The sequence below is a fragment of the Molossus molossus genome, unplaced genomic scaffold (genome assembly GCF_014108415.1).
Source record: "Molossus molossus isolate mMolMol1 unplaced genomic scaffold, mMolMol1.p scaffold_m16_p_4, whole genome shotgun sequence".
NCBI classification, from domain to species: domain Eukaryota; kingdom Metazoa; phylum Chordata; class Mammalia; order Chiroptera; family Molossidae; genus Molossus; species Molossus molossus.
This window is the reverse complement of record NW_023425377.1, coordinates 38,427,909-38,446,907: the sequence shown is the minus strand read 5'-3', so window position 1 is coordinate 38,446,907 and position 18,999 is coordinate 38,427,909. Positions and strand designations below refer to the sequence as shown.

Sequence of the window (18,999 nt, the reverse complement as noted above, 5' to 3'; positions counted from 1 at the left end):
GGGAGTATTGTAGGCACAGCACTGCCTGCTTCCCCACCTTGGGTAGTGTTTTGTAGCCTCAAGACCCTGAGGGATCTTTGCGTTTAGGGCCCCACAGGCTCCAGGAGGGAGTGAGGTGTGCAGAGAGCCTCGGGTACCGCTGCCCCTCACTCCAGCTTCTCCTTTCCGGGGACCTGTAGCCCGGTGCCAGTAAGCAGAATGGGGAGCAGACGGAGGACTGGGCGGGGAGGAGAGAGAGCGGATCTTCACAGCCCCGGCGGGCGGGCAGGGGGCGGGGGCAGGGAGGCACCGGGGCTCCCGCCCCGGCCTGCCCGCCAGGCCTCCCCGCCCCTCGCCGCCTGCTTATTAGCCCCCACCGCGGGGGAGGCGCGCTCACTGCCCGGCCGCCCGCTCCGTCGCTCCTGCGTCCTCCTGCTCCATGGCGCTTCTTGTGCGGCTGCTGCCCCTCGCCCTGGCGCTGGCCCTGGGTCCCACTGCCACCCTGGCGGGCCCCGCCAGGTCGCCCTACCAGCTGGTGCTGCAGCACAGCCGGCTCCGGGGTCGGCAGCACGGGTAAGCCGGCGGCCTGCTGGGGTGGTGGAGGGATGGTCTGGGGACACCGGGACAAAGCCAGCGGCATGGGGCCCTCCCTCACGGGGGACCAGCTCTGCTTGAAGTGCAGAGAGGGAGGGGATGAGGGGGTGAAAGTCCAGCAGCGGAAGCTTTGTAGAGGAAGGGGGTGGGAGAGCTGACCAGCGGCCCCAGACTCAGGCCAAGAGCATGAGACCACTCAACCCCGGCTCTCCGCTGCTCCTCCCAGCCAATAGGAGAGAAGGGGCGTTGGCAGCTGTGCCCAGAATCACCTTGGGAACTTCCAGGGCAAAGAGGAAGCCCACCCAACAGTACACATATTATAGTCTGGCCAGATCCTTGTCCATCTCCTCCAGACCTGACACTGGGGCCACACAAGCTGGTAGCATCCAAGGCCCCCAGGTCTCTGCTCCCCTGGCCTGGCCCTGAGCCCACCACCTGGCACCAGACAGCACTCACAGCACTCTCTGGGTACAACCAGGGCAGTAAAGACATTGTGGCATCTCCTCCCCTGCCAGATGAAGAGCAGGAGAATTTCATGGCCTCACACCCATTGTACAGATGGGGAAACTGAGTTGAGAGGGGACATACCACTTTCCTATGGCCCTGCAGTACACACTGGAGCCAAGACTGGAATCTCTCTTAAAACAATAGCTAGGTTTGTAAATTTGGGACGTTATCATTGCCAATATTCCTTAGGGGCATATCTGCATAAGAAGATTTGTTGGCTTTAAAAGGGTCTTAAGGTTGACCTGGTAAAGACTTTGGCAAACCCAGACAGGGATGGGCAATATTTCTACGTCCCAATGAGGCCATCCTGCTCACACATAGCCAGGCTTTACGGCAGCTTCCAGCCTGCCTTGTTGCATTAACTCCTTTTTCACAACTAGGTAAAACTATATATGGATAGAGTCCTGTCGCTTCCCAAATGCCTTTGGGTCTAGGCATTCGTACCCAGGTAGTGCCCAGAACACCTTGTGACTAGGTGGAATCTGTACTCATATCAAAACTCACTGTTGATGGTGATTAGAGTTGACTTCATAGCACTTTACAAAGCCTTAGCTCCTACCCCAGGATTGCTCTGGGTTAGGTGTAATATCCTTGTTACCTCGGCCTGTGGCCTTGTGCACTTACTTGGCCTCTCAGGTGCCCAGGGCTGCAGGGAGGGACACGGCTGGGAGTAAGTCTGGCCACTCTGCAGCGTGAAATCAAGCCAGGCCATGCCCAAAACTCAGTACCCTCCCAGAATAAGGAGAGCACCAGGGATGAGCTGGGGTCTTTAGGGAAGTGGGAGAACCACCTTTGACTTAGGCTGGTACAAAAGGGTGAGAGGATAGGTCAGAAAGATGAGGGGGTATGAGGCATAAAAGTCAAAATGTGAGCAACTGGCATTGGCACTGTCCCCGCCCAGCTTGCCGTTATCCCTCTGCCTTTCTTGCAAGTGAAGCGTAGTATACTATCTGCTTGGGAGGTTTGTTTCCTTCTGTGTCTCAGCCACTATGTGAGGAGAAGACCCCTGTAGTATACCCTGTGGCACTGTCACCTAGAATGGTGTCTATGCAAACCACAGTGAAATGTCCCCAAAGGTGTTGGTAGGGTTTCATCAAGAACCATCTCTATAGCAAACCTCCTTCCCTTCAGAACACAGAAGAGACACTAACCAGCCAAAAAACAGGTTTATTTTTTTAATGCAAATGTTCTTTATTATGAATTTCTGATATTAGGTCAACTTCCTCTTCACCCCCACCCAAATACCCCTGCAGGCTAATCCTCTGTCTTTTTAAAAAATTTATTTTAGAAGGAGGAAGGGGGAGAGAGAAACAGAAACATTGATTGGTTGCCTCCTGCATGTACCTCCACCTGGGATCGAACCCACAACCTAGGTATGAACCCTGACTGGGAATCAAACCCACCACTCTGTTGTAGTGTTGGTATACGGTACACCGACACTCCAACCAACCAAGCCACACTGGGGCCAGGCAAATCCTCTTGATTAACTTCTTATGTACAGTTAGAAAGGCCTGTAATGATCTGTGATGGGCAGAATGGTCTAAGAAGTCACATGTGCACCCCCCCCCCCCAGTAAAGTCTGGGTGCACAGGCAGATGTACTGTGACAAAATGGTTGCAGGCACAATTTACATTTACTTTGTGAAAATGTCACAAGGATGCCTGCCTGGCACATGGGTATGGCACCCTGTGCCCAGCGGACAACCTTGTTCAAGTTCCGGCCCTTCATTCAAAGCGAAAACTGGTGAAAAGGGAAGACAAATCTCCGCTGTCTTAGGTAACTTACAGTGTGCTCCAGGATGTGAAAGAAGAACTAATGAGGTGCCTAGCTGCTGTGCAGCCCTGTGTCACCCATCACCACTTCCACACCGACCGCTCGTGGTCCTATTTCACAGAGGGAGAGACTGCAGCTTAGTGAGATGGAATGACAGTGCAAACACAGACAGCTATTGGGAGAGTAGTGACTCGGACATGGTCACATCGCTCCCGGCTGTATCTGTGTTGCTATAGGGAACAAAAAAATAACACTGAAAGAGAAGTAAAAACGCAAACACACTTCCGAATATCACCAACCAAAACAGGGCTGAATTTCCTGAAGCACTTGATTTTCCGGTCCAAGTTGAACAGCAGAGCTGCTGTGCTCGACAGAGGCCCAGAAATGGCCTGCTCACTTTGATGAAACTTTGGTGTCAATTTTCTACGTGCACAGCCCATTCCTCTCACTCTGATGTGAGATGGGAATGGGTCACGGCGACCCCCAACCTCTGCTCCTGTCTCAGAAGGCAGCAGCCGTGGAAACTCACTCCACAGAGGAATGTTGGAGCCACATCCACAAGAGACAAAGATTTGCCAAACGCCTACGGAAAGTTGCAGGGAATTCAACAGTAATTGTTTCCTGCTTGGTCAGATAGAAGAACCTCTGAGTTTGTACACCTAGGGCTGGAGTGTGGCAAGCAGGAACTCTCTGGGGGTTATCTGGGGACTGCTGTAACCTGTGAGTCCTAGACAGCAAACAGAAGCAAGGTGGCTTCTTGTTAGCATCCTCTGGGAGCTTTGGGCATTTGGCCAAACCCAGCTGGGACTAAGAGGACATGGGCACTCCTCCCTGCCAGCCTGTGGTTTCCTCTCCAGCCTTAACTTCTCTGGCCTTCAGGTTCTTACATCTGACTCAGTAATATTTACTATGGCTCCTCAGCTTACTCACCTTTGCCAACCAAACCACAAACTGGACAAGAGGTGACAGCCACGTGGGCAAGAAATAAAGGGTCAGCATGCTCTGTCGCCCAGTAACCTGGCTGTGGGTATTTGATAACTGACCAAGTTCTTGGAGCCCATGTGATGGCAGATCGAGGTCGCACTGCATTATCAGTTTCTTCCTGAAAAATACCATGCACATCAAATGGTGTCTATTGGTTGCATTTTAAAGTAACAGAGGACTTGATATGAAAGAATGATACCTGAACTTCTCTGGGTACAGAGGTTGTGTGAAAACCATCAGCCTCTTTGCTTTGCTTTCCTCTGACTTGTGAATAAGCAGATGAACTGCCTGCCTCCAGCTCAGGAAGAACCCCTCCTGTGGTCACCACGGCCACAGCTACCTCCTGTGCCCATGAGCCTAACAAAGGTCCTGCTGCCACATGGCCTGGGCATGGTTTGGGTCAGGACTTGGAACACTAGAATGAAATACACAAAAACAGACCCCGGGGCTCTGGAAAAGAAGGCTTCTCAGCAGAACCTCGGGGCATTCGCCCACAGCTTTTCCACAGAGTTCCTGAGGATCCCTCTGAACTGGGTGGTCCTGGGAGCAATATTTTTATTCTGTTCATTCAAGTTTATTCCAAGCTGCTCCTTCACCCTGGCTCAGCACTAGGCTCCATCTAGAACATAAAAGAAAGAACGAAGCAGCGCTCCTACCCTTAAGGTTCTTTGGAAGGTAGTTGATGAGAGGAAATATACACATCCTGGTCAGTTACAGATTCTGTTTGGTACCCAGGGTTAAGCAACGGCTGTGTCCCGGGCCAGGGGTAGACAGAAGAGTGTTACCTGGGGCACTGGGAGAAGGATTTTGGGGGAAGCGGGACTCAGGCTGGGACCTGAGTATGAACGACTGCGAGTTCAGCGGGAGAGCGTCTCTTGCAGCAGCCATGCCCTCTGGGTTCTAGGGTGGCACTTGGATAGGCTGTGTCTGGAAACCAGGCAGCTGGCCTAGGAATGTCTGTGTGTGGAGCTGCCTGGGAGGTGCAAGGACCCAGACCTCGCCTGCCCTCGTGACAGCAGGGCCACCAACGTGCACTGGGGTGCCAGGTTAGAGCACCTTAGAGCACCGGTCAGTGCCAGGTGGTCAGTGCCAGGTGGAGATGCAGAGAAAGGTGGGGGGCTTCTCAGAAGTGGCTTTATTTACTTAGCAAATGCACAATTTTATTTTTATCCTCACCCAAGGACATTTTTCCATTTTTGTTCAGATAGAGTGGGAGGGAGGGAGAGGAAGAGAGAGAGAGAGAGAGAGAGAAAGAAAGAGAGAGAGAGAGAGATGTGAGAGAGACACATCGAGTGGCTGCCACCCACATGACCCCAACTGGGGCTGGGGACAAACTGTAACCGCGGTATGTGCCCTTAGCGGGAGCTGAACCCTGATCTCTCTGGACCGTGGGCTGATGTTCTAACCGCTAAGCCAAACCGGCCAGGGTGCAAATGCACAACTTTTATTTAGCTAGTTGTCTCCATTTGTAACATGCAATTGGAAGCTTTTAAGATGCTTTTACTTCTGTGCACTCAATGTCCATGTCAAAGAGGATGCTTACCTATAAAGAGTATGGCCATGTGTGATATACTTTGGCAATTTTTAGTTTGGAGGGCAACTTCTAGGAGGGTGAGGGAAATCTAGATTGGGCGATCAATGTCTGTCCTGAGCCAACTCCTACCAAGACTGAAATGACTGTACCTTCTCCATATCTAGAATGTTCTGACGAGCCTGGTGGGCCCCGGGGTGGGAAGGGCACAGAGGTGAGCAGATGTGCTGACCGGCTTGCTGACACTGCTGCTTTCTTTGCAGCCCCAACGTGTGTGCTGTGCAGAAGCTCATCGGCACCAACAAAAAGTACTTCACCAACTGCAAGCAGTGGTACCAGAGGAAAATCTGTGGCAAATCAACGTGAGTATCTGTAACCACCCAAGACCAGCAGCTACCAAGGAGGCTGGGTTCTGTGTCTGCCAGCCTCAGGTACCCTTGGACCTGGGCCAGTCTTCTGAAAGGTCAGGTTGCCTAAAGAGCCGCAGAGACGCATGTGCAAACATGTCCAAGCTGTGTGCTTGGGAGTGGCAGTTTTAGTACGCTGGCCAGTTTTGTTTTGACGAGACTTGGTTCCATTTTTTCAGGGCTGATTTGAGATTACAAGAAGCATGAAACATGGTATGTGTGTGTGTTAGAGAGAGTTTCTTGATCCTCACTAAATGATACAAATATTACATTATGGAGAAGCCATCAGCCTGTGATTCCCGCTGGTGGACTGATGGCCCACTCCTGCTCTGCAGCCCTAGAAAGGCACCGAGTGCTAGAAATATGCACATTACAAGCCAGCAGAGCATACTCAGCCCATAGGCTCAGACACCCTAATTCAAACACTGCCTTTGCTGCTTCCCTGGGCAAGTTACTTCACCTTGGAGCCCTCAGTTACCTCGTCTATAAAATGGAAATAACAGTAGGACAACCTTACGAGATTATACTGAGGATTGAATGAAATCATACATGTGAGAGGCTACCTGCTGTTCTCATTGCCCCGAGAACTTGCAAATCTAGGCCACGCAAACAAGTGGGAGTGCCAGTGGGGTGTGGACCAGTGTGGTTCCAATGGGGCTTGTCGGAGCCTCCGTCAGGGTGCAGGGAGGAAACAGGGTAACGTGCATGTTCTAACAGAATTCCGTGGAAACCTAATCTGTTTTGGCACCAACCGTCAACAGATCTCGAAGCTGGCTGTCTCCTACAGGCAGGAAGATGTTCTGCGTGCAACCTCCTGGGCCACTTGTGAGGGCCTGACCCTCCTCTTGTCTGCATGATAGGAGAAGTAAGAGACTCTAGCTACTATCTTGAACATTTTCCCGTGTTAGAGACTTTTAAAACATTGCTTGTGGCATTGCTTTTGAGGAGATATCTCCTCTAGTTTCATAAAAACAGAAGGAAGGGAAAATGCTCTTTCTTTAAAATGTCCATGAAAATGAATATCCCAGCTGTGATCCTTATTATGTTAGTCAATTATCCATCCTCGTATGAACCAAGGGGAATTAGGGGTCATGGCAGAACAGAGGAGAAACCAGCAGCTCCCTGGGAGCGGGTCAAGGGCAGGTCCATGACAGCTGGCTCCCCACCTGACCAAGCCCAGCTTCAGAGCTGAGGGTGGAGTGAGCTAAGAGAACACACCTCCTGGGCTCAATGAACAAACACCCAGGGATAGTTCTTACTGCTAAGGACAAAAGAGATTATGCAAATTCTGGACCACACACCCTTTCATGGTGTGCTTAAGTTAAAAAAAAAGAATACCCGTAGTACCCTGAATTTTCACTACATTATTTGTTCAAATAAACAATTAATTACTTAAACACCAAACCAGGCCCCATATAATTGCTTCTTGGAAAGTGACCAGAGCATCTGCACCAAGCAGACAGCTCTTCCGCATGTCAGAGCTTGGGTTTCAAAGAGCTACACCTTTGTGTTAGTACTGGTTTCCCTAAAAATGGAACCCGCCTGTGATGTCAAGCTGGCAGCAGGGTGGCATTGGCCATGGTATTTCAGGTGGCCCTGGGTTGAGGCATTTGCCTGAGTCGTTAACGGTAGATTGATAATGTTCCCTGGCAGTTCCCAGGCTGGTACTCTTGTTGATGGTGAGTCACCTTGGCCTGTTGGCTGTTGTACCGGGTGTCCTTCTCCATCTCTGCGCCAGAACAAGGCACAGGCAGCACAGCCATGTGCTGGCAAAATGTCTTGAGGACCCAGTCTTCCCCTCCGGGCAGGTCAGGCTTTGAGAACATGGCCACGTGATGGTGCAGCCCCCTCACACCAGTGAGTATGGGGCATCCTGGGCAGTGGGAAAGGGAATAGATGGGTGGGGTGTGGGTGCGGAAAGCGAGGCATACAGAGGAGTCAGCAGAGCCCAGTGCCAGGCCCAGCCATTGACCTGGCCTTACAAAGCCAGAGGGGACAGTATGCACATTCAACTCTCCAACGTGGCCATTGCTTTGGGTAGCTTCAAAAGAGGAAATGAGGATAAAAAACATGAGTTGATATAAAACTTTGTGATCTGGGACAAGAGGGTCCCTTCCTGGAACATCATGTGCATGTCAAGAAGGTGGAGCTGAGTTGGTGGAGGTCCAGAGAACCCAGGGAGGGAAAGCGGAAGCAGCTGAACTCCTCTCTGTTGTCCCCAAGAGAGCTGAGAAAGAGCAGCTTCACCATTCACTGGTGCACCCAGAACCGAGACCCAGGACCAGCTGACCCCCAGGAATTAAGTGCCGTGGGTGGTCGGGAAGGGAGAGAGCTGTACTGACTGGAGTTGATGTCATCCTGGTGAAAATGGGCCCCTAAGTACATTTACCTGAGTGAGGACCAGACAGGGAAATGGGGAGCATGAGCGTGGTTGGACGGGAGGACTGTCTCAGTGGGGTGCCGATGTGGGCAGTGGGAACTTTCTCAGCAAGACTCCAGGGAAGAAACTGGAGCAGAAGTGTGTATTGAAACAAAAGGGTACAAAGTGTCACAGGGAAGGGGGCAACACAGGTCACCAAGGGGCTCAAGACCAAGGAAAACTTGAACTTGAAAGCAGACAAGCGACACCAAGCACAGGGGTGGGAGTGGGGTGGTGGTGAAGACTTTGTAGTGTCTGGTCACACAGATCCAGGCGCCTGGAGCCACCTCCGTGGGGGGAGGGAGGAGCTGGGCCACACTTAGCATTCCTCGCAGGGGACACTACTTTTCTGCATTTCCTAACAGAGAAGAACCAAGTCTTCGGTGCTATTTGTCAAGCTAGCATATGGATTTTATTACAGGAAGAGGTTACCAGTGGGTCTCTGTTTAGTGACTTGGGTGAATTTTATTGCTTGGAAATTTAAGTTAGCTTTTATTTCAGATCCTAAAGAGCACCAAAGTAATACAATAGCTAATTAAACAAGGAGAGTTATGAGGGAGGCGGCTTCCCACTCTGATTTTAGGCCCCAGTCTGATCAGCAACCATAAAATTTTTTACATGCAGCAGCTTGAGCGATGGTGCAGGAAATTGTGGTCAGGAAGCCCTGCTGCCTCTCAACAGGCCTCCTTTGTGCAAACTCCAGCCAGAGGGAGGCCTAGTTAACAGCCAAGTCAGAGTTGACATCATGAGGCTGTAACAGTCATTGCAGGAGCTCAGACATCATAAACGTGGCACCAGGAGGCCAGCGGGAGCTGGCAGGTTGGAGTGGCAGCTGTCCATTCCAAAAGTCTTGAAGCTGTTTCAGAAGCACCACATTTCACAAGCACCATAGCCCTTCTCCAGGGCCAAGACGAGCTGGCAGGACATTCCCCTTTCTCTAGTAGCAAGCGGTGCTTTGCCCAGGGGCTGAAGTAGTAATACCTCTTCAGCACTACATTGAAGCTTAGAAATTTGCCTCTTACAAAGCCAGCTGGTGTATGGCTGAGCTGTTCATCAGCCACCTGGACTATTTCCAGTAGCTCTCATTCTGGCAGGGCAGCCAGGGACACTGCAGCGAAGCCGAAGAAGAGCCCTCCTTGTACTCCCTTTCCTGTTTCCTACAACCTTGGTCACACGAGGAAAAAGAAGAGGATGGTGAGAAGCCATCTAGGGATTGCTGAGATTTGACATATACCTGACACCAGGGGTTCACAAGCACCTCTGTTGGGCAAGGATTCCTAAAGTTTCTGTCCCATTTTGTAAACTCCTAGGAGGTAGCTTAGCTTACATGGAATTTTGTTCTATTGACTATGTACCATCTGGGGTAAGGCCCTGTAGTGGGCAGAATAATGGTCCCCTAACGATGTTCATATCCTAATCTCTGAACCAGCAAACATCTTCCCTTACAAGGAAAAGGAAACTGCAGATAAGATTAAGTTAAGGATCTTGAGAGGGGGAGATTATGCAGGATTATCGGGTGAGTCCATGTAAACACAAGGGACATTATATGAGGGAGGCAGGAAGGTCAGGGTCAGAGAAGGACATGTGACAATGAAAACTGAAGTTGGAGTGATGTGGCCACAAGCCAGACATGTAGGCAGCCTCTAGAAGCTGGAAAAGGTAAGGAATAGATTCTTCCCTAGAGCCTCTCGAGCAGTGGTTCCTGATGCCGCGACCCTTTAGTACAGTTCCTCATGTTGTGGTGACCCCCAACCATGAAACTATTTTTGTTGCTACTTCATAATTGTAATTTTGCTACTGTTATGACTTGCCATCGGAAATATGTGTTTTCCGATGGTCTTAGGCGACCCCTGTGAAAGGGTCATTCCACCCCCAAAGGGTTCACAACCCACAGGTTGAGAACCGCTGCTCTAGAAGGAGTGCGTCTTTGATTTTAGCATCATAAGGACAATTTCTAACTCTAATATCCGGAATTGTAAGATAATAAATTTATGTTTTTATAAGTGACTAAAATTGTGATAGTTTGTTATAGCAACAATGAGAAACTAATACAGGCCCTATCTGTTGCGTTATGTAGATGGATTTGGGAGATTACAATGTAATTTGATCAGTGGTCTCATGTAGGACATTACTTTCAATGAGGTTATTAACCTAACTTCAATTTTAGTTTCTACCTGGGGTTTTTTTGTTTTGTTTTTTTATCCTCATCCGAGAGCATTTTTCCATTTTTTGTTCAGATAGAGTGGGAGGGAGAAAGAGAGAGAGAAACATCGACGTGAAAGGGACACATCAAGTGGCTGCCACCCACACGATCCAAACAGGGCCGGGGACAAACTGCAACTGAGGTACTTGCCCTTAGCGGGAACCGAACCCAGGTCTCTCCGGACTGCTGGCCAACGCTCTAACTGCTGAGCCAAACCAGCCAGGGCTACCAGGAGTTTTTAAAGAAGGAGCTCAACAGCTGAGCTCTTAGTAACTATCAAGGGCCTCTGTTAAATGATTTTCCTATGTAAACTCATTCAATTCTTACAATTACCCTATCAGATCAGTATGGTTATTAGCCCATTTACAGAGGGGGAGACTGAGGTTCAGAAAGCCTAAGCAACCTACTCAAAGTCACCTGCTAGTAAGTGGGGGATGTCTGCTACTCGACTCTGCTGCTCCCAAGGAGAATTAAGCCTAGTGGCTAATGTCAGTGATTCACAAGTGAGGAGCCCTATAGGGCCTGGGTGAACTGCCTCAGATTTCTCTTTACAGCTTCAAAACCTGTGGCATTGGACCCCTGGGAGAAAGCCTTCTCAGGGTCAGCAGAGGACATTTGGCCCAGAGTCACCAATCTTCTCCTGGTTACTCATCCCTAGTCTGGTGTCATTCTAATCCTCTGCTACAAGGGGCCTCCCCAACACCCCTAGTGAGATGATGAAGGGCATGGGAACTGAGGACACACAGTCAGCATCCAGGAGGCCCCCAAATGCCCTCACACACTACACACAGACCACCACAAGAAAATGTAACTACATCTTCTGAAGATAGTCTCATCACTAACCAAGCTGCATCCTGATGAATGGGGTAGCGGTGGGGTCTTTCGGGATGGATTGTAGGTTAAAACAAGCCCTTTTACACCAGTGGGCTCAACATTTTGAGAGACTCCTGGGAGTCTCAAGAAAGCTCAGCCGAGCTTCCAAGGTCAGCAGTGCAGAAATGCACCATTCCCGGCAGCCAGTCTGTGGGGCATGTTGAATGTCTAGACAATGTTGGTCTGTGTTTGCTCTGCAATTCCTCTTGGAAATCATGACACACTGAGTGCTTTACCTTCTGTCACAGAAAACTGGCCCTCAGGCTCCGTTCCTTGGCCACCTATGTCCAGAGGCTACTTCATCTGGGATATCGACAGCCACAATAGCTAGCTGGCCAAAAGCATGAAGCATACTTGGGAGAGAGTGATTGTTTTAACTTATTACATTAACTTTCAGGAAAATTATCTGGGGAGAGGAACACCAATAATTCTTGCTTAACCCAATCATGAGTAAAAATTTTGGAGACAGCTGAAGGAGAGCTTCCTAGGCATCTCTGTTCTTAGACTTGAGCTGACACTATCTCTTTACCCTCCCCCAACTGCCCTTCTAAATCAAGTATCTTCCCTCACTTTCTTCCTTAATTTGTTCTTCTTACCAGAGAAGCTGGAACAAAATAATTAGTGTCTCGTGCCTTTTCTGACCTGAAGTGTTTACTTATGTGAGGCTGAGGAGAGCCAGGGGCCTTTCATTAGAATAGCTTTTGCTGGTGAGATTCAATTCAAAGACCAACAGATTGGTCTTCTCTGCACAGGTAAGCCCAGGATGGAGGAGACACAGATTGGGGTTCCCCATGGTCTCCATCCTTTGCTGCCTTCATCCTAGAGAGATGGCAGCAGGCCCATGGCCCTGTGGTGGCCCCAGCCCCATCTCTCCACAGCATGTGTGTTCTCACCCGGGCTGGAGCGACACTCTGGGCTGAGAACAGAGACTACTTGTCCAGAAAGATTTGGTCAAGATTGTCTAATGGGCTGTCTTGTCATCTTCCGTTCCCAGCTGCTCTCTGCTGCTCTGGGGCCATGCAGACAGGTTCCGAGGAGAGCTGGTATTGCTGGGGCAGCTGCGAGCAGGGAACTGCCAGCTGTTGCATCTCAACCCCCAGGGCTGACAGGCTCAGGCTGGGAGGCATGGCTCACACGCTCACCCAGAGAGTGCCAGGGTGCAGCAGGAGGGCCGGGGAGAGAGAGGTCAGCAGGGCGAGAGGATTGGGAGGAAGCTTCCTGGCAGAGAACCAGGAAAAAGCCTTCAGCTAGGGGACTGAGCTCCTGCTGGGGGTAGGGTACCATCCACATCCAACTGCAGGGGACATGGATACAGAAAGCCCACCTGGAGAGGCACAGCGAATGCTGACAAGGGTTAGCTCTGATCACACTGGAGAGAACACCCGTGTCCTCTCAGTGTCAAACTTTCCAAACCAGTCTGCTTTCCCCAAATATGTGCATTGTCAAGAGCAATGTGAAAAGGATTGGACTTGATGACATTGGAGGAGAGTCCTGGATCTGCCCCTCCCCACCGTGATCTGAAGAAACCCTTCTGTTCCTCGGAGCCCTTGCAGCTTTCTGGTTCCATCTAATATCCTTCTGCATGCTGACTTTTCTGCTTAGATCTGCCCCCATCTCCCCCCCAACACACACACACTTGGCCACAGGGACCAGTTTACACTCGGGGAGCTGGTTTTCTTTTGTCCTCGGTGAAATCCTGATGAGGTCCCCTGAACTGTTGAGCTCTCTTTTTTTTGTGATGGAACTCAGGTGCTAACACCCTGGAAGAAGGGTCTTCTGGAGAATCACATCGCTCACCAGGGCCAGTGTGGCTGGGGCTCTAAGGCATGGAGTGTGTAGCAGCAATGTATACAAGGGACCCCAGAAATAAGGAAGGGTTTGAGGAGAAAACCCAACCTCCAGCTATGCTTCTCCAACTTCATGGAATGTCACCAAGGCACTTTTAAAAAGAAACTAAGCTTTGGGGGACTTGACCTAATCCCAACCCCCTCTCTCAGCCACAGAACCCTGGTGTTTATATAGAGAGCTTGGGGTCCCATGCATGGGCATCCTCTGGTCTTGTGGGCTCATGGCTTGGAGCTCTCTCTAGGTTTAACTGGGAGAAGCTGGTACTCTCCTTCTTTGAAATAGAGTTTCTCTGCCCCCTAGAAATAATCTCATTGACTAGAATTGTGAGATTGGGAGGAACCTTAGAGATTATCTAGTTTAATATCATCCCATTTAAAAAAAATTTTTTTTCTTTATTGATTTTAGAGAGAGAAGAAGGGAGAGGGAGAGAGAGATGGAAACATCAATGAGAGAGAACATTGATTGGCTACCACCTGCATGCCCCCCACTGGGAATTTGGCCCATAACATGGGCATATGCCCTGACTGGAAATCAAACCAGTGACCTCCTGATGCATGGGTCAACACTCAACCACTGAGCCACACCGGCCAGGCTAACTTTATCCCATTTTATAGATCAGGAAACAGACTCAGAGAGAGTGGACTTTAAAAGTCACCTTGCTAGTTACTGACAGATCACACACCAAGTCTCCTAATTCTTGTACTTATTCTATTACACTGTGCTGCCTTTGAAAGGTTGAGTATCAATCAAATTTTACTTTAGTTTTGAAGATAAAATTGTGAGTCAGTCTAGTTGAGTCCTGAGCCCACCAGTCTGTTTAGCACTTATAAGTATCGGGATGACGGATTAGAAAGGAACAAGGTGGGAGGAGGGCTGGAGATAGGGGGACAAGAAATGGAGAAAGATGGAGAGAGCAGGACACAGAAGAACGTGCATGGCTTGTCACTCCTCAGCCATATCCTGGGAGATGAGGGCGCTTTTCTGGCCAGACACGTGTAGCTCCCTAGCCAGTCCATCTCTGAAATACCACCTTGGGTAACAGATGAACCAGACTTCATCTACTCATGGCTCACCAGGGCTTCCCTGGGAGGATCCCAGTGAATTAATAAGAGCAGAATGTATGGGCTCATTACAAGCACCCACCCCCACTGCAAAGTCCCATTTCTTCCTGATCTGCCCACCTCTCTTCTGGTGATGTCATTAAATAGCCACTGAGAGTGTGGTGAGCTGTTCTGTGGTAAAAACCAGTCTGAGTTCTGTACTGTCCCAAAGGGTATATCCATGGATAAGAAAGGAAGGGGCCAGACACGACTGTTTGCGTCTGGTTGCAGGGCTGCCAAGTAGGGGCTGTGATGCACACCACTCACGCAGGGTGGCCTTGGGCAGAGCTTGGGGAGTTGATGTGAAGCAGGTATTTCTTAGGTGTAGGCTTTTACACCTACTTTCTTGCAATGATACTTACAATAATTGGGGCATCCCCAGAATGTTGGGTTTGCTGAAGTTGTGTGTTTCAACTTTAGGAAGGATGTAAATGTTCTGTAATGGACTCGTCTGAGTAGAATAAGAGAAAGTTTTACGATTCTCTACCAAATGATTTCAAAGTTTAAAACTGTATACTGCCGGTCTTGTTCCTCCAAATACAAAGAATCCTGTACACTGGCAATGTTGCTTGCCCCCTGGAAGGTGGGTGGGATTTTTGAGGGATCAGGATGGGTGGGGAACACGTTCTATCTAATCCTTTGCCTATGTTCCATTCAAAACCATATGTTTTCATTGATTAAAATTTGGTTTTTAATTTAAAAATATTAAAAGCATCTTGATAACAGGAACTTTGTTTTTATTTTAATTTTTAAAGTTTTATGTTTGATTGTAAAGACTGAGAAAAACTTGATCTTACCCACGCTGCCCTTCTTGGTTATTAAATCGGAGAGCTAGAGGCCAGAGAGATTTAATCCAACAGCCATCAAACGATACACACACACGCTTCACAGCTGAGGAAACTGCGTCCCAGGGGTGAGGTGGGACTGCCCGGCGAGGCCGTTAGTGCAGCCTCAGAGCCAGGACAGGTCCGGGGCTCCTTCTGCTCCTCTCCATTGCCTCTCAGGAACTATTGGGTCCCCAGGATTACACTGGAGATAAGTTCTTGGTATGTTTCTCAAATCCCACTGCTGAATATGCCGCCACAGTCCTCTGACCTTGTCCCGGGTGGATTTCTTCAGGTGATGGCGGCCACTGGGAACATCCTACAAAGCTGAGGAGTGACAAGCTCCTTGCGATGAAAGGCACAGACATGACAGTGAAGGATTCTGCTGCCAGCGGGATGTTTACCCACCATTTCCCTCCTTGTCAGTGGAGGCCATTCTTCCTGGATAGAGGACTGTTGATATGCCAGGAGGAGGAAGCCCTGCCTAATACTGCATTTGTGTGTCTCATTGCAGAGTCATCAGCTACGAGTGCTGTCCTGGGTATGAAAAGGTCCCGGGAGAGAAAGGCTGTCCGGCAGGTGAATAAACCAGGCCTTGCCCATTGGTGCGGATGGAGGCAGCAACATCGGAATGGGGTCCAAGGGCTGAGGCTGTGTGGACTTCCCCCTGTGTGCATACGAGGGCCAGGGTGTGTGAGCTGGAAACAGTTCCTGTGCTGCTCCTTCCTGTTCAAGCTGACCTCCTTGACAAGCTGGTGGAACAGATGCCAGTTCTGACCTGTCCACGCTCTTCCCAGGCTCCTGGCCTTGTTGGCTCAGGCTGGGAGTGATTCTAAACACGGCCAGTGCTTCTGACCAGCCCGGCAAGAGAGCAGCTGGAATAGGCATGGTCTGCGGCTGGGCTGGGAACACCGAACCACCCCCACCTTGCTCTGTGGAACTTGGTCCATCGGAGTTCCGTAGGAAGAAGAACAGGCCGGGCGGGCTAACCTACAGTCCACAAGGGTGCCACGCATGGCCACATGAGGCCAAGGACTGCATGGCGCCTGTGAATTTCCTCAGAGCCTTCTTTTTAGTTACATATACCGCGAGGGACTATACAGAGGAGATTTTTTTTTTAAACTTTGAAATATTTGCTATTTTACTTGTTGAGAATGTGAGACTGAGACTTAAAAGCAAGGGGGCAATTTGGTTGGTGCCGAGGTCCCAAGGGCGGTGTGGTCGGCGTGGTCTTGGCCATGGCGCTCCTGACCTGAGAGGAAGGACAGGTGGGAAACACAGAATGGGAAAGGGGCGTGGCCTCAGGAGGGCTGCTCCTCCTCTATGCCTTAGTCTTACGCCCTGTGAAATGAGCATGAAGCTCACCCTGTGACGCGAAGGCCCGCCTAAGCTGCTTGTAAATACACAAAGTACCTCAAAGATTTGCAAACTTCTTTCATTCTGGGGACCAGTTTTAACAACTAGATAAATCTGTCAGACTAGTTTTTAACTAGGATATCTATTTCTGGTGTACATTCCTGCCTATATTATCTAAATGTCTGTGAGCTAAAGCTTTGTTCTACTGTGGTTAAAATGATTGAAAATTACCAGTTGGTTGAGTTCAAGTAGGGAGACATTTGACCGAGTTATTTTAAGAAGCATGGGACAAGCTGTAGGCCCCCCACCCAGGCCGGCTCTGGGTCTTCCCACACACCCCTACAGATGTGCCATCCTCTCTGGACGGGGGAGGGTGTGGTCTGGTGGTGTGGCCTCGCAGGCCCATCCCTCCTCTGTCCTCTGCCCCTGCAGCCCTACCTCTCTCAAACCTTTACGAGACGCTGGGAGTCGTGGGCTCGACCACCACGCAGCTGTACACAGACCGCACAGAGAAGCTGAGGCCCGAGATGGAAGGACCTGGCAGTTTCACCATCTTCGCCCCCAGCAATGAGGCCTGGATTTCCTTGTCAGCTGTGAGATGACCTCCTTCTGCCCAGGGGACTCTTTACTGGGGACTGCCTTACTCCCCAGAGGGGTGGGCTGGGGGGCATGAAGGACAAAACTCTGTAGTGATTTTCCACTGTTTCAGGAAACTGTCTCTTAACCCTCAGACAAAGCCAGGGAACTGGAGCTAAAATGTACCTTAAGAGGTTGCTTATGATTGGACAGACAGACCTCAGTATTCTCTAAGGAGAGCCCCTGGCAGAATAGAGGCCTGGCTCACTGGGGCTTCAGAATACCTTTGCCAGGGTGGCAATGACCCATCTCTTGAACATAGGGTCTGCAGCTCCCTAAATGTCACCCTGACTTTCCAGGAAGTGCTGGACTCCCTGGTGAGCAATGTCAACATCGAGCTGCTCAACGCCCTTCGTTACCACATGGTGAACAGACGGGTCCTGACAGATGAGCTGAAACACGGCATGGCCCTCACCTCCATGTACCAGAACTCGGACATCCAAATCCACCACTATCCCAATGGGGTAGGGAATCCCCTGTTACCCAGCTTTGCCCCGTGCCCACATTGGGGCTGGTCCTGAGGTTTGGTCCTGCACCTGCTTCTCCTCGGGCCCTCTAGTCCCACAGCTTGTGGAACCCACATTCTGTGCTGTGTCTTCCCTGCCCGGGGCTTCAAGACTGTGCCTCTGGTGTGTTAGCCGCTCATCCTCATTCCTTCTGTGGGCAGATCGTGACCGTCAACTGTGCCCGGCTGCTGAAGGCTGACCACCATGCAACCAACGGTGTGGTGCACCTCATTGATAAGGTCATCTCCACCATCACCAACAACATCCAGCAGATCATCGAGATTGAGGACACCTTCGAGACCCTTCGGGTGAGGACCTGCCCTGGGAGGAGGCCCAGCCTACACTGCTTCCCACAAGGGGCTTCTGTGGGAGGAACAGAGGTCGTCTTCATGTTCATGGGCATTTCGGGGACATGGAGTAAGTTCCTCCAAATACCCATGAACGTGGAGAATCCACTAATCAGACCCTTAGCATGGCCACAGTAAACATCATAATTGCCTGCTATAAATTCTCTCAGCCTGTCTCCCCCTTTATAAAGCTGTCCTTTCCTTGACTCCCCTGGAAAATTCAGTGGTTTGTGGCCGCAGCAGGACAGGGTCCTTTGAGCTGCCGGGGCCTGCATTGTGGGTTTCAGAGGTGGGAAGGCGCTCCGTCCCCAGTGGTGTTTCCCACATGTGGGACTATAATAAATAGCCTGTCAGACTGCATGATCTTCTTGACCACATGTCCCCACCTTGGGACCCCTGCTCCAGCCATACCCATGTTTCCCTAGAGCCCAGGACAGTAGAGCGGGGCCACCAAATACTGTCCCTCCCCAGTGTCCAGGAGACATTTGTCTTACAACTGGAGTAGCAAGCGGGTGTTCCTCTTGGCAACGGCCACTCAGGAAGTGAACATAGGCTGCCCCGTCAGGGTTTCTGCCCTGATTCAAGGAGAACTTCCTGACCACAAAGGATACCAAGTGGGAGTGGGGTGGCTCCACCCCTGGAGATCTCCAACACACAGAGACAAACACCCCCGGCCAGGCCGTACTGAGGTGGCCTCAGGAAGTGGCTCTGGAGGGCCCCGCGGACCCTATGTCTAACTTCTTCCTCAGCTTGCCTTCCATGTCACTCACACGTCAGGAGTCTGCACAGGAATGATGTTCCCACGGAGTAGGTGGCCCATATTTTGATTACCATCAATTGATCCCTTCTGAGTAGCCTTCTCTCCCGGTTCCTGCTTCTCTCTGAAGCCCATCTTTCCTTCTGCAACACATACTTAGTTAAGCACCTGCTACTTTCTCAGGCATTCTGTGTACCAAGAGCAGCGAGGTGAATAAGACACACAAATTTCTGTCCTCAGTGGCATGTATGTTCTTTCTGGGAAGACAGACAAGAAACAAACAAGGTTCCCACAGACTAAGCATAAAAAATCAGTAAGTGGTGCACAGAGGAGGCTGGTTGGGACTGGATGGTCA

General features: G+C 50.4%; 1 protein-coding gene across 1 annotated transcript in view; it reads left to right on the top strand.

Moving 5' to 3' along the window:
• Nucleotides 1–363: 363 nt before the first annotated feature.
• TGFBI (transforming growth factor beta induced) overlaps nt 364–18,999 on the top strand; it is a 32,314-nt gene continuing 13,678 nt past the window's right edge. Inside the window, exons 1-6 of the mRNA XM_036282002.1 lie at nt 364–552; nt 5,632–5,730; nt 15,557–15,621; nt 16,831–16,991; nt 17,334–17,498; nt 17,702–17,848. Coding sequence (XP_036137895.1) covers nt 419–552; nt 5,632–5,730; nt 15,557–15,621; nt 16,831–16,991; nt 17,334–17,498; nt 17,702–17,848 — 771 coding nt within the window. The 5' untranslated portion in view covers nt 364–418. The remainder of the gene's footprint in view (nt 553–5,631; nt 5,731–15,556; nt 15,622–16,830; nt 16,992–17,333; nt 17,499–17,701; nt 17,849–18,999) is intronic.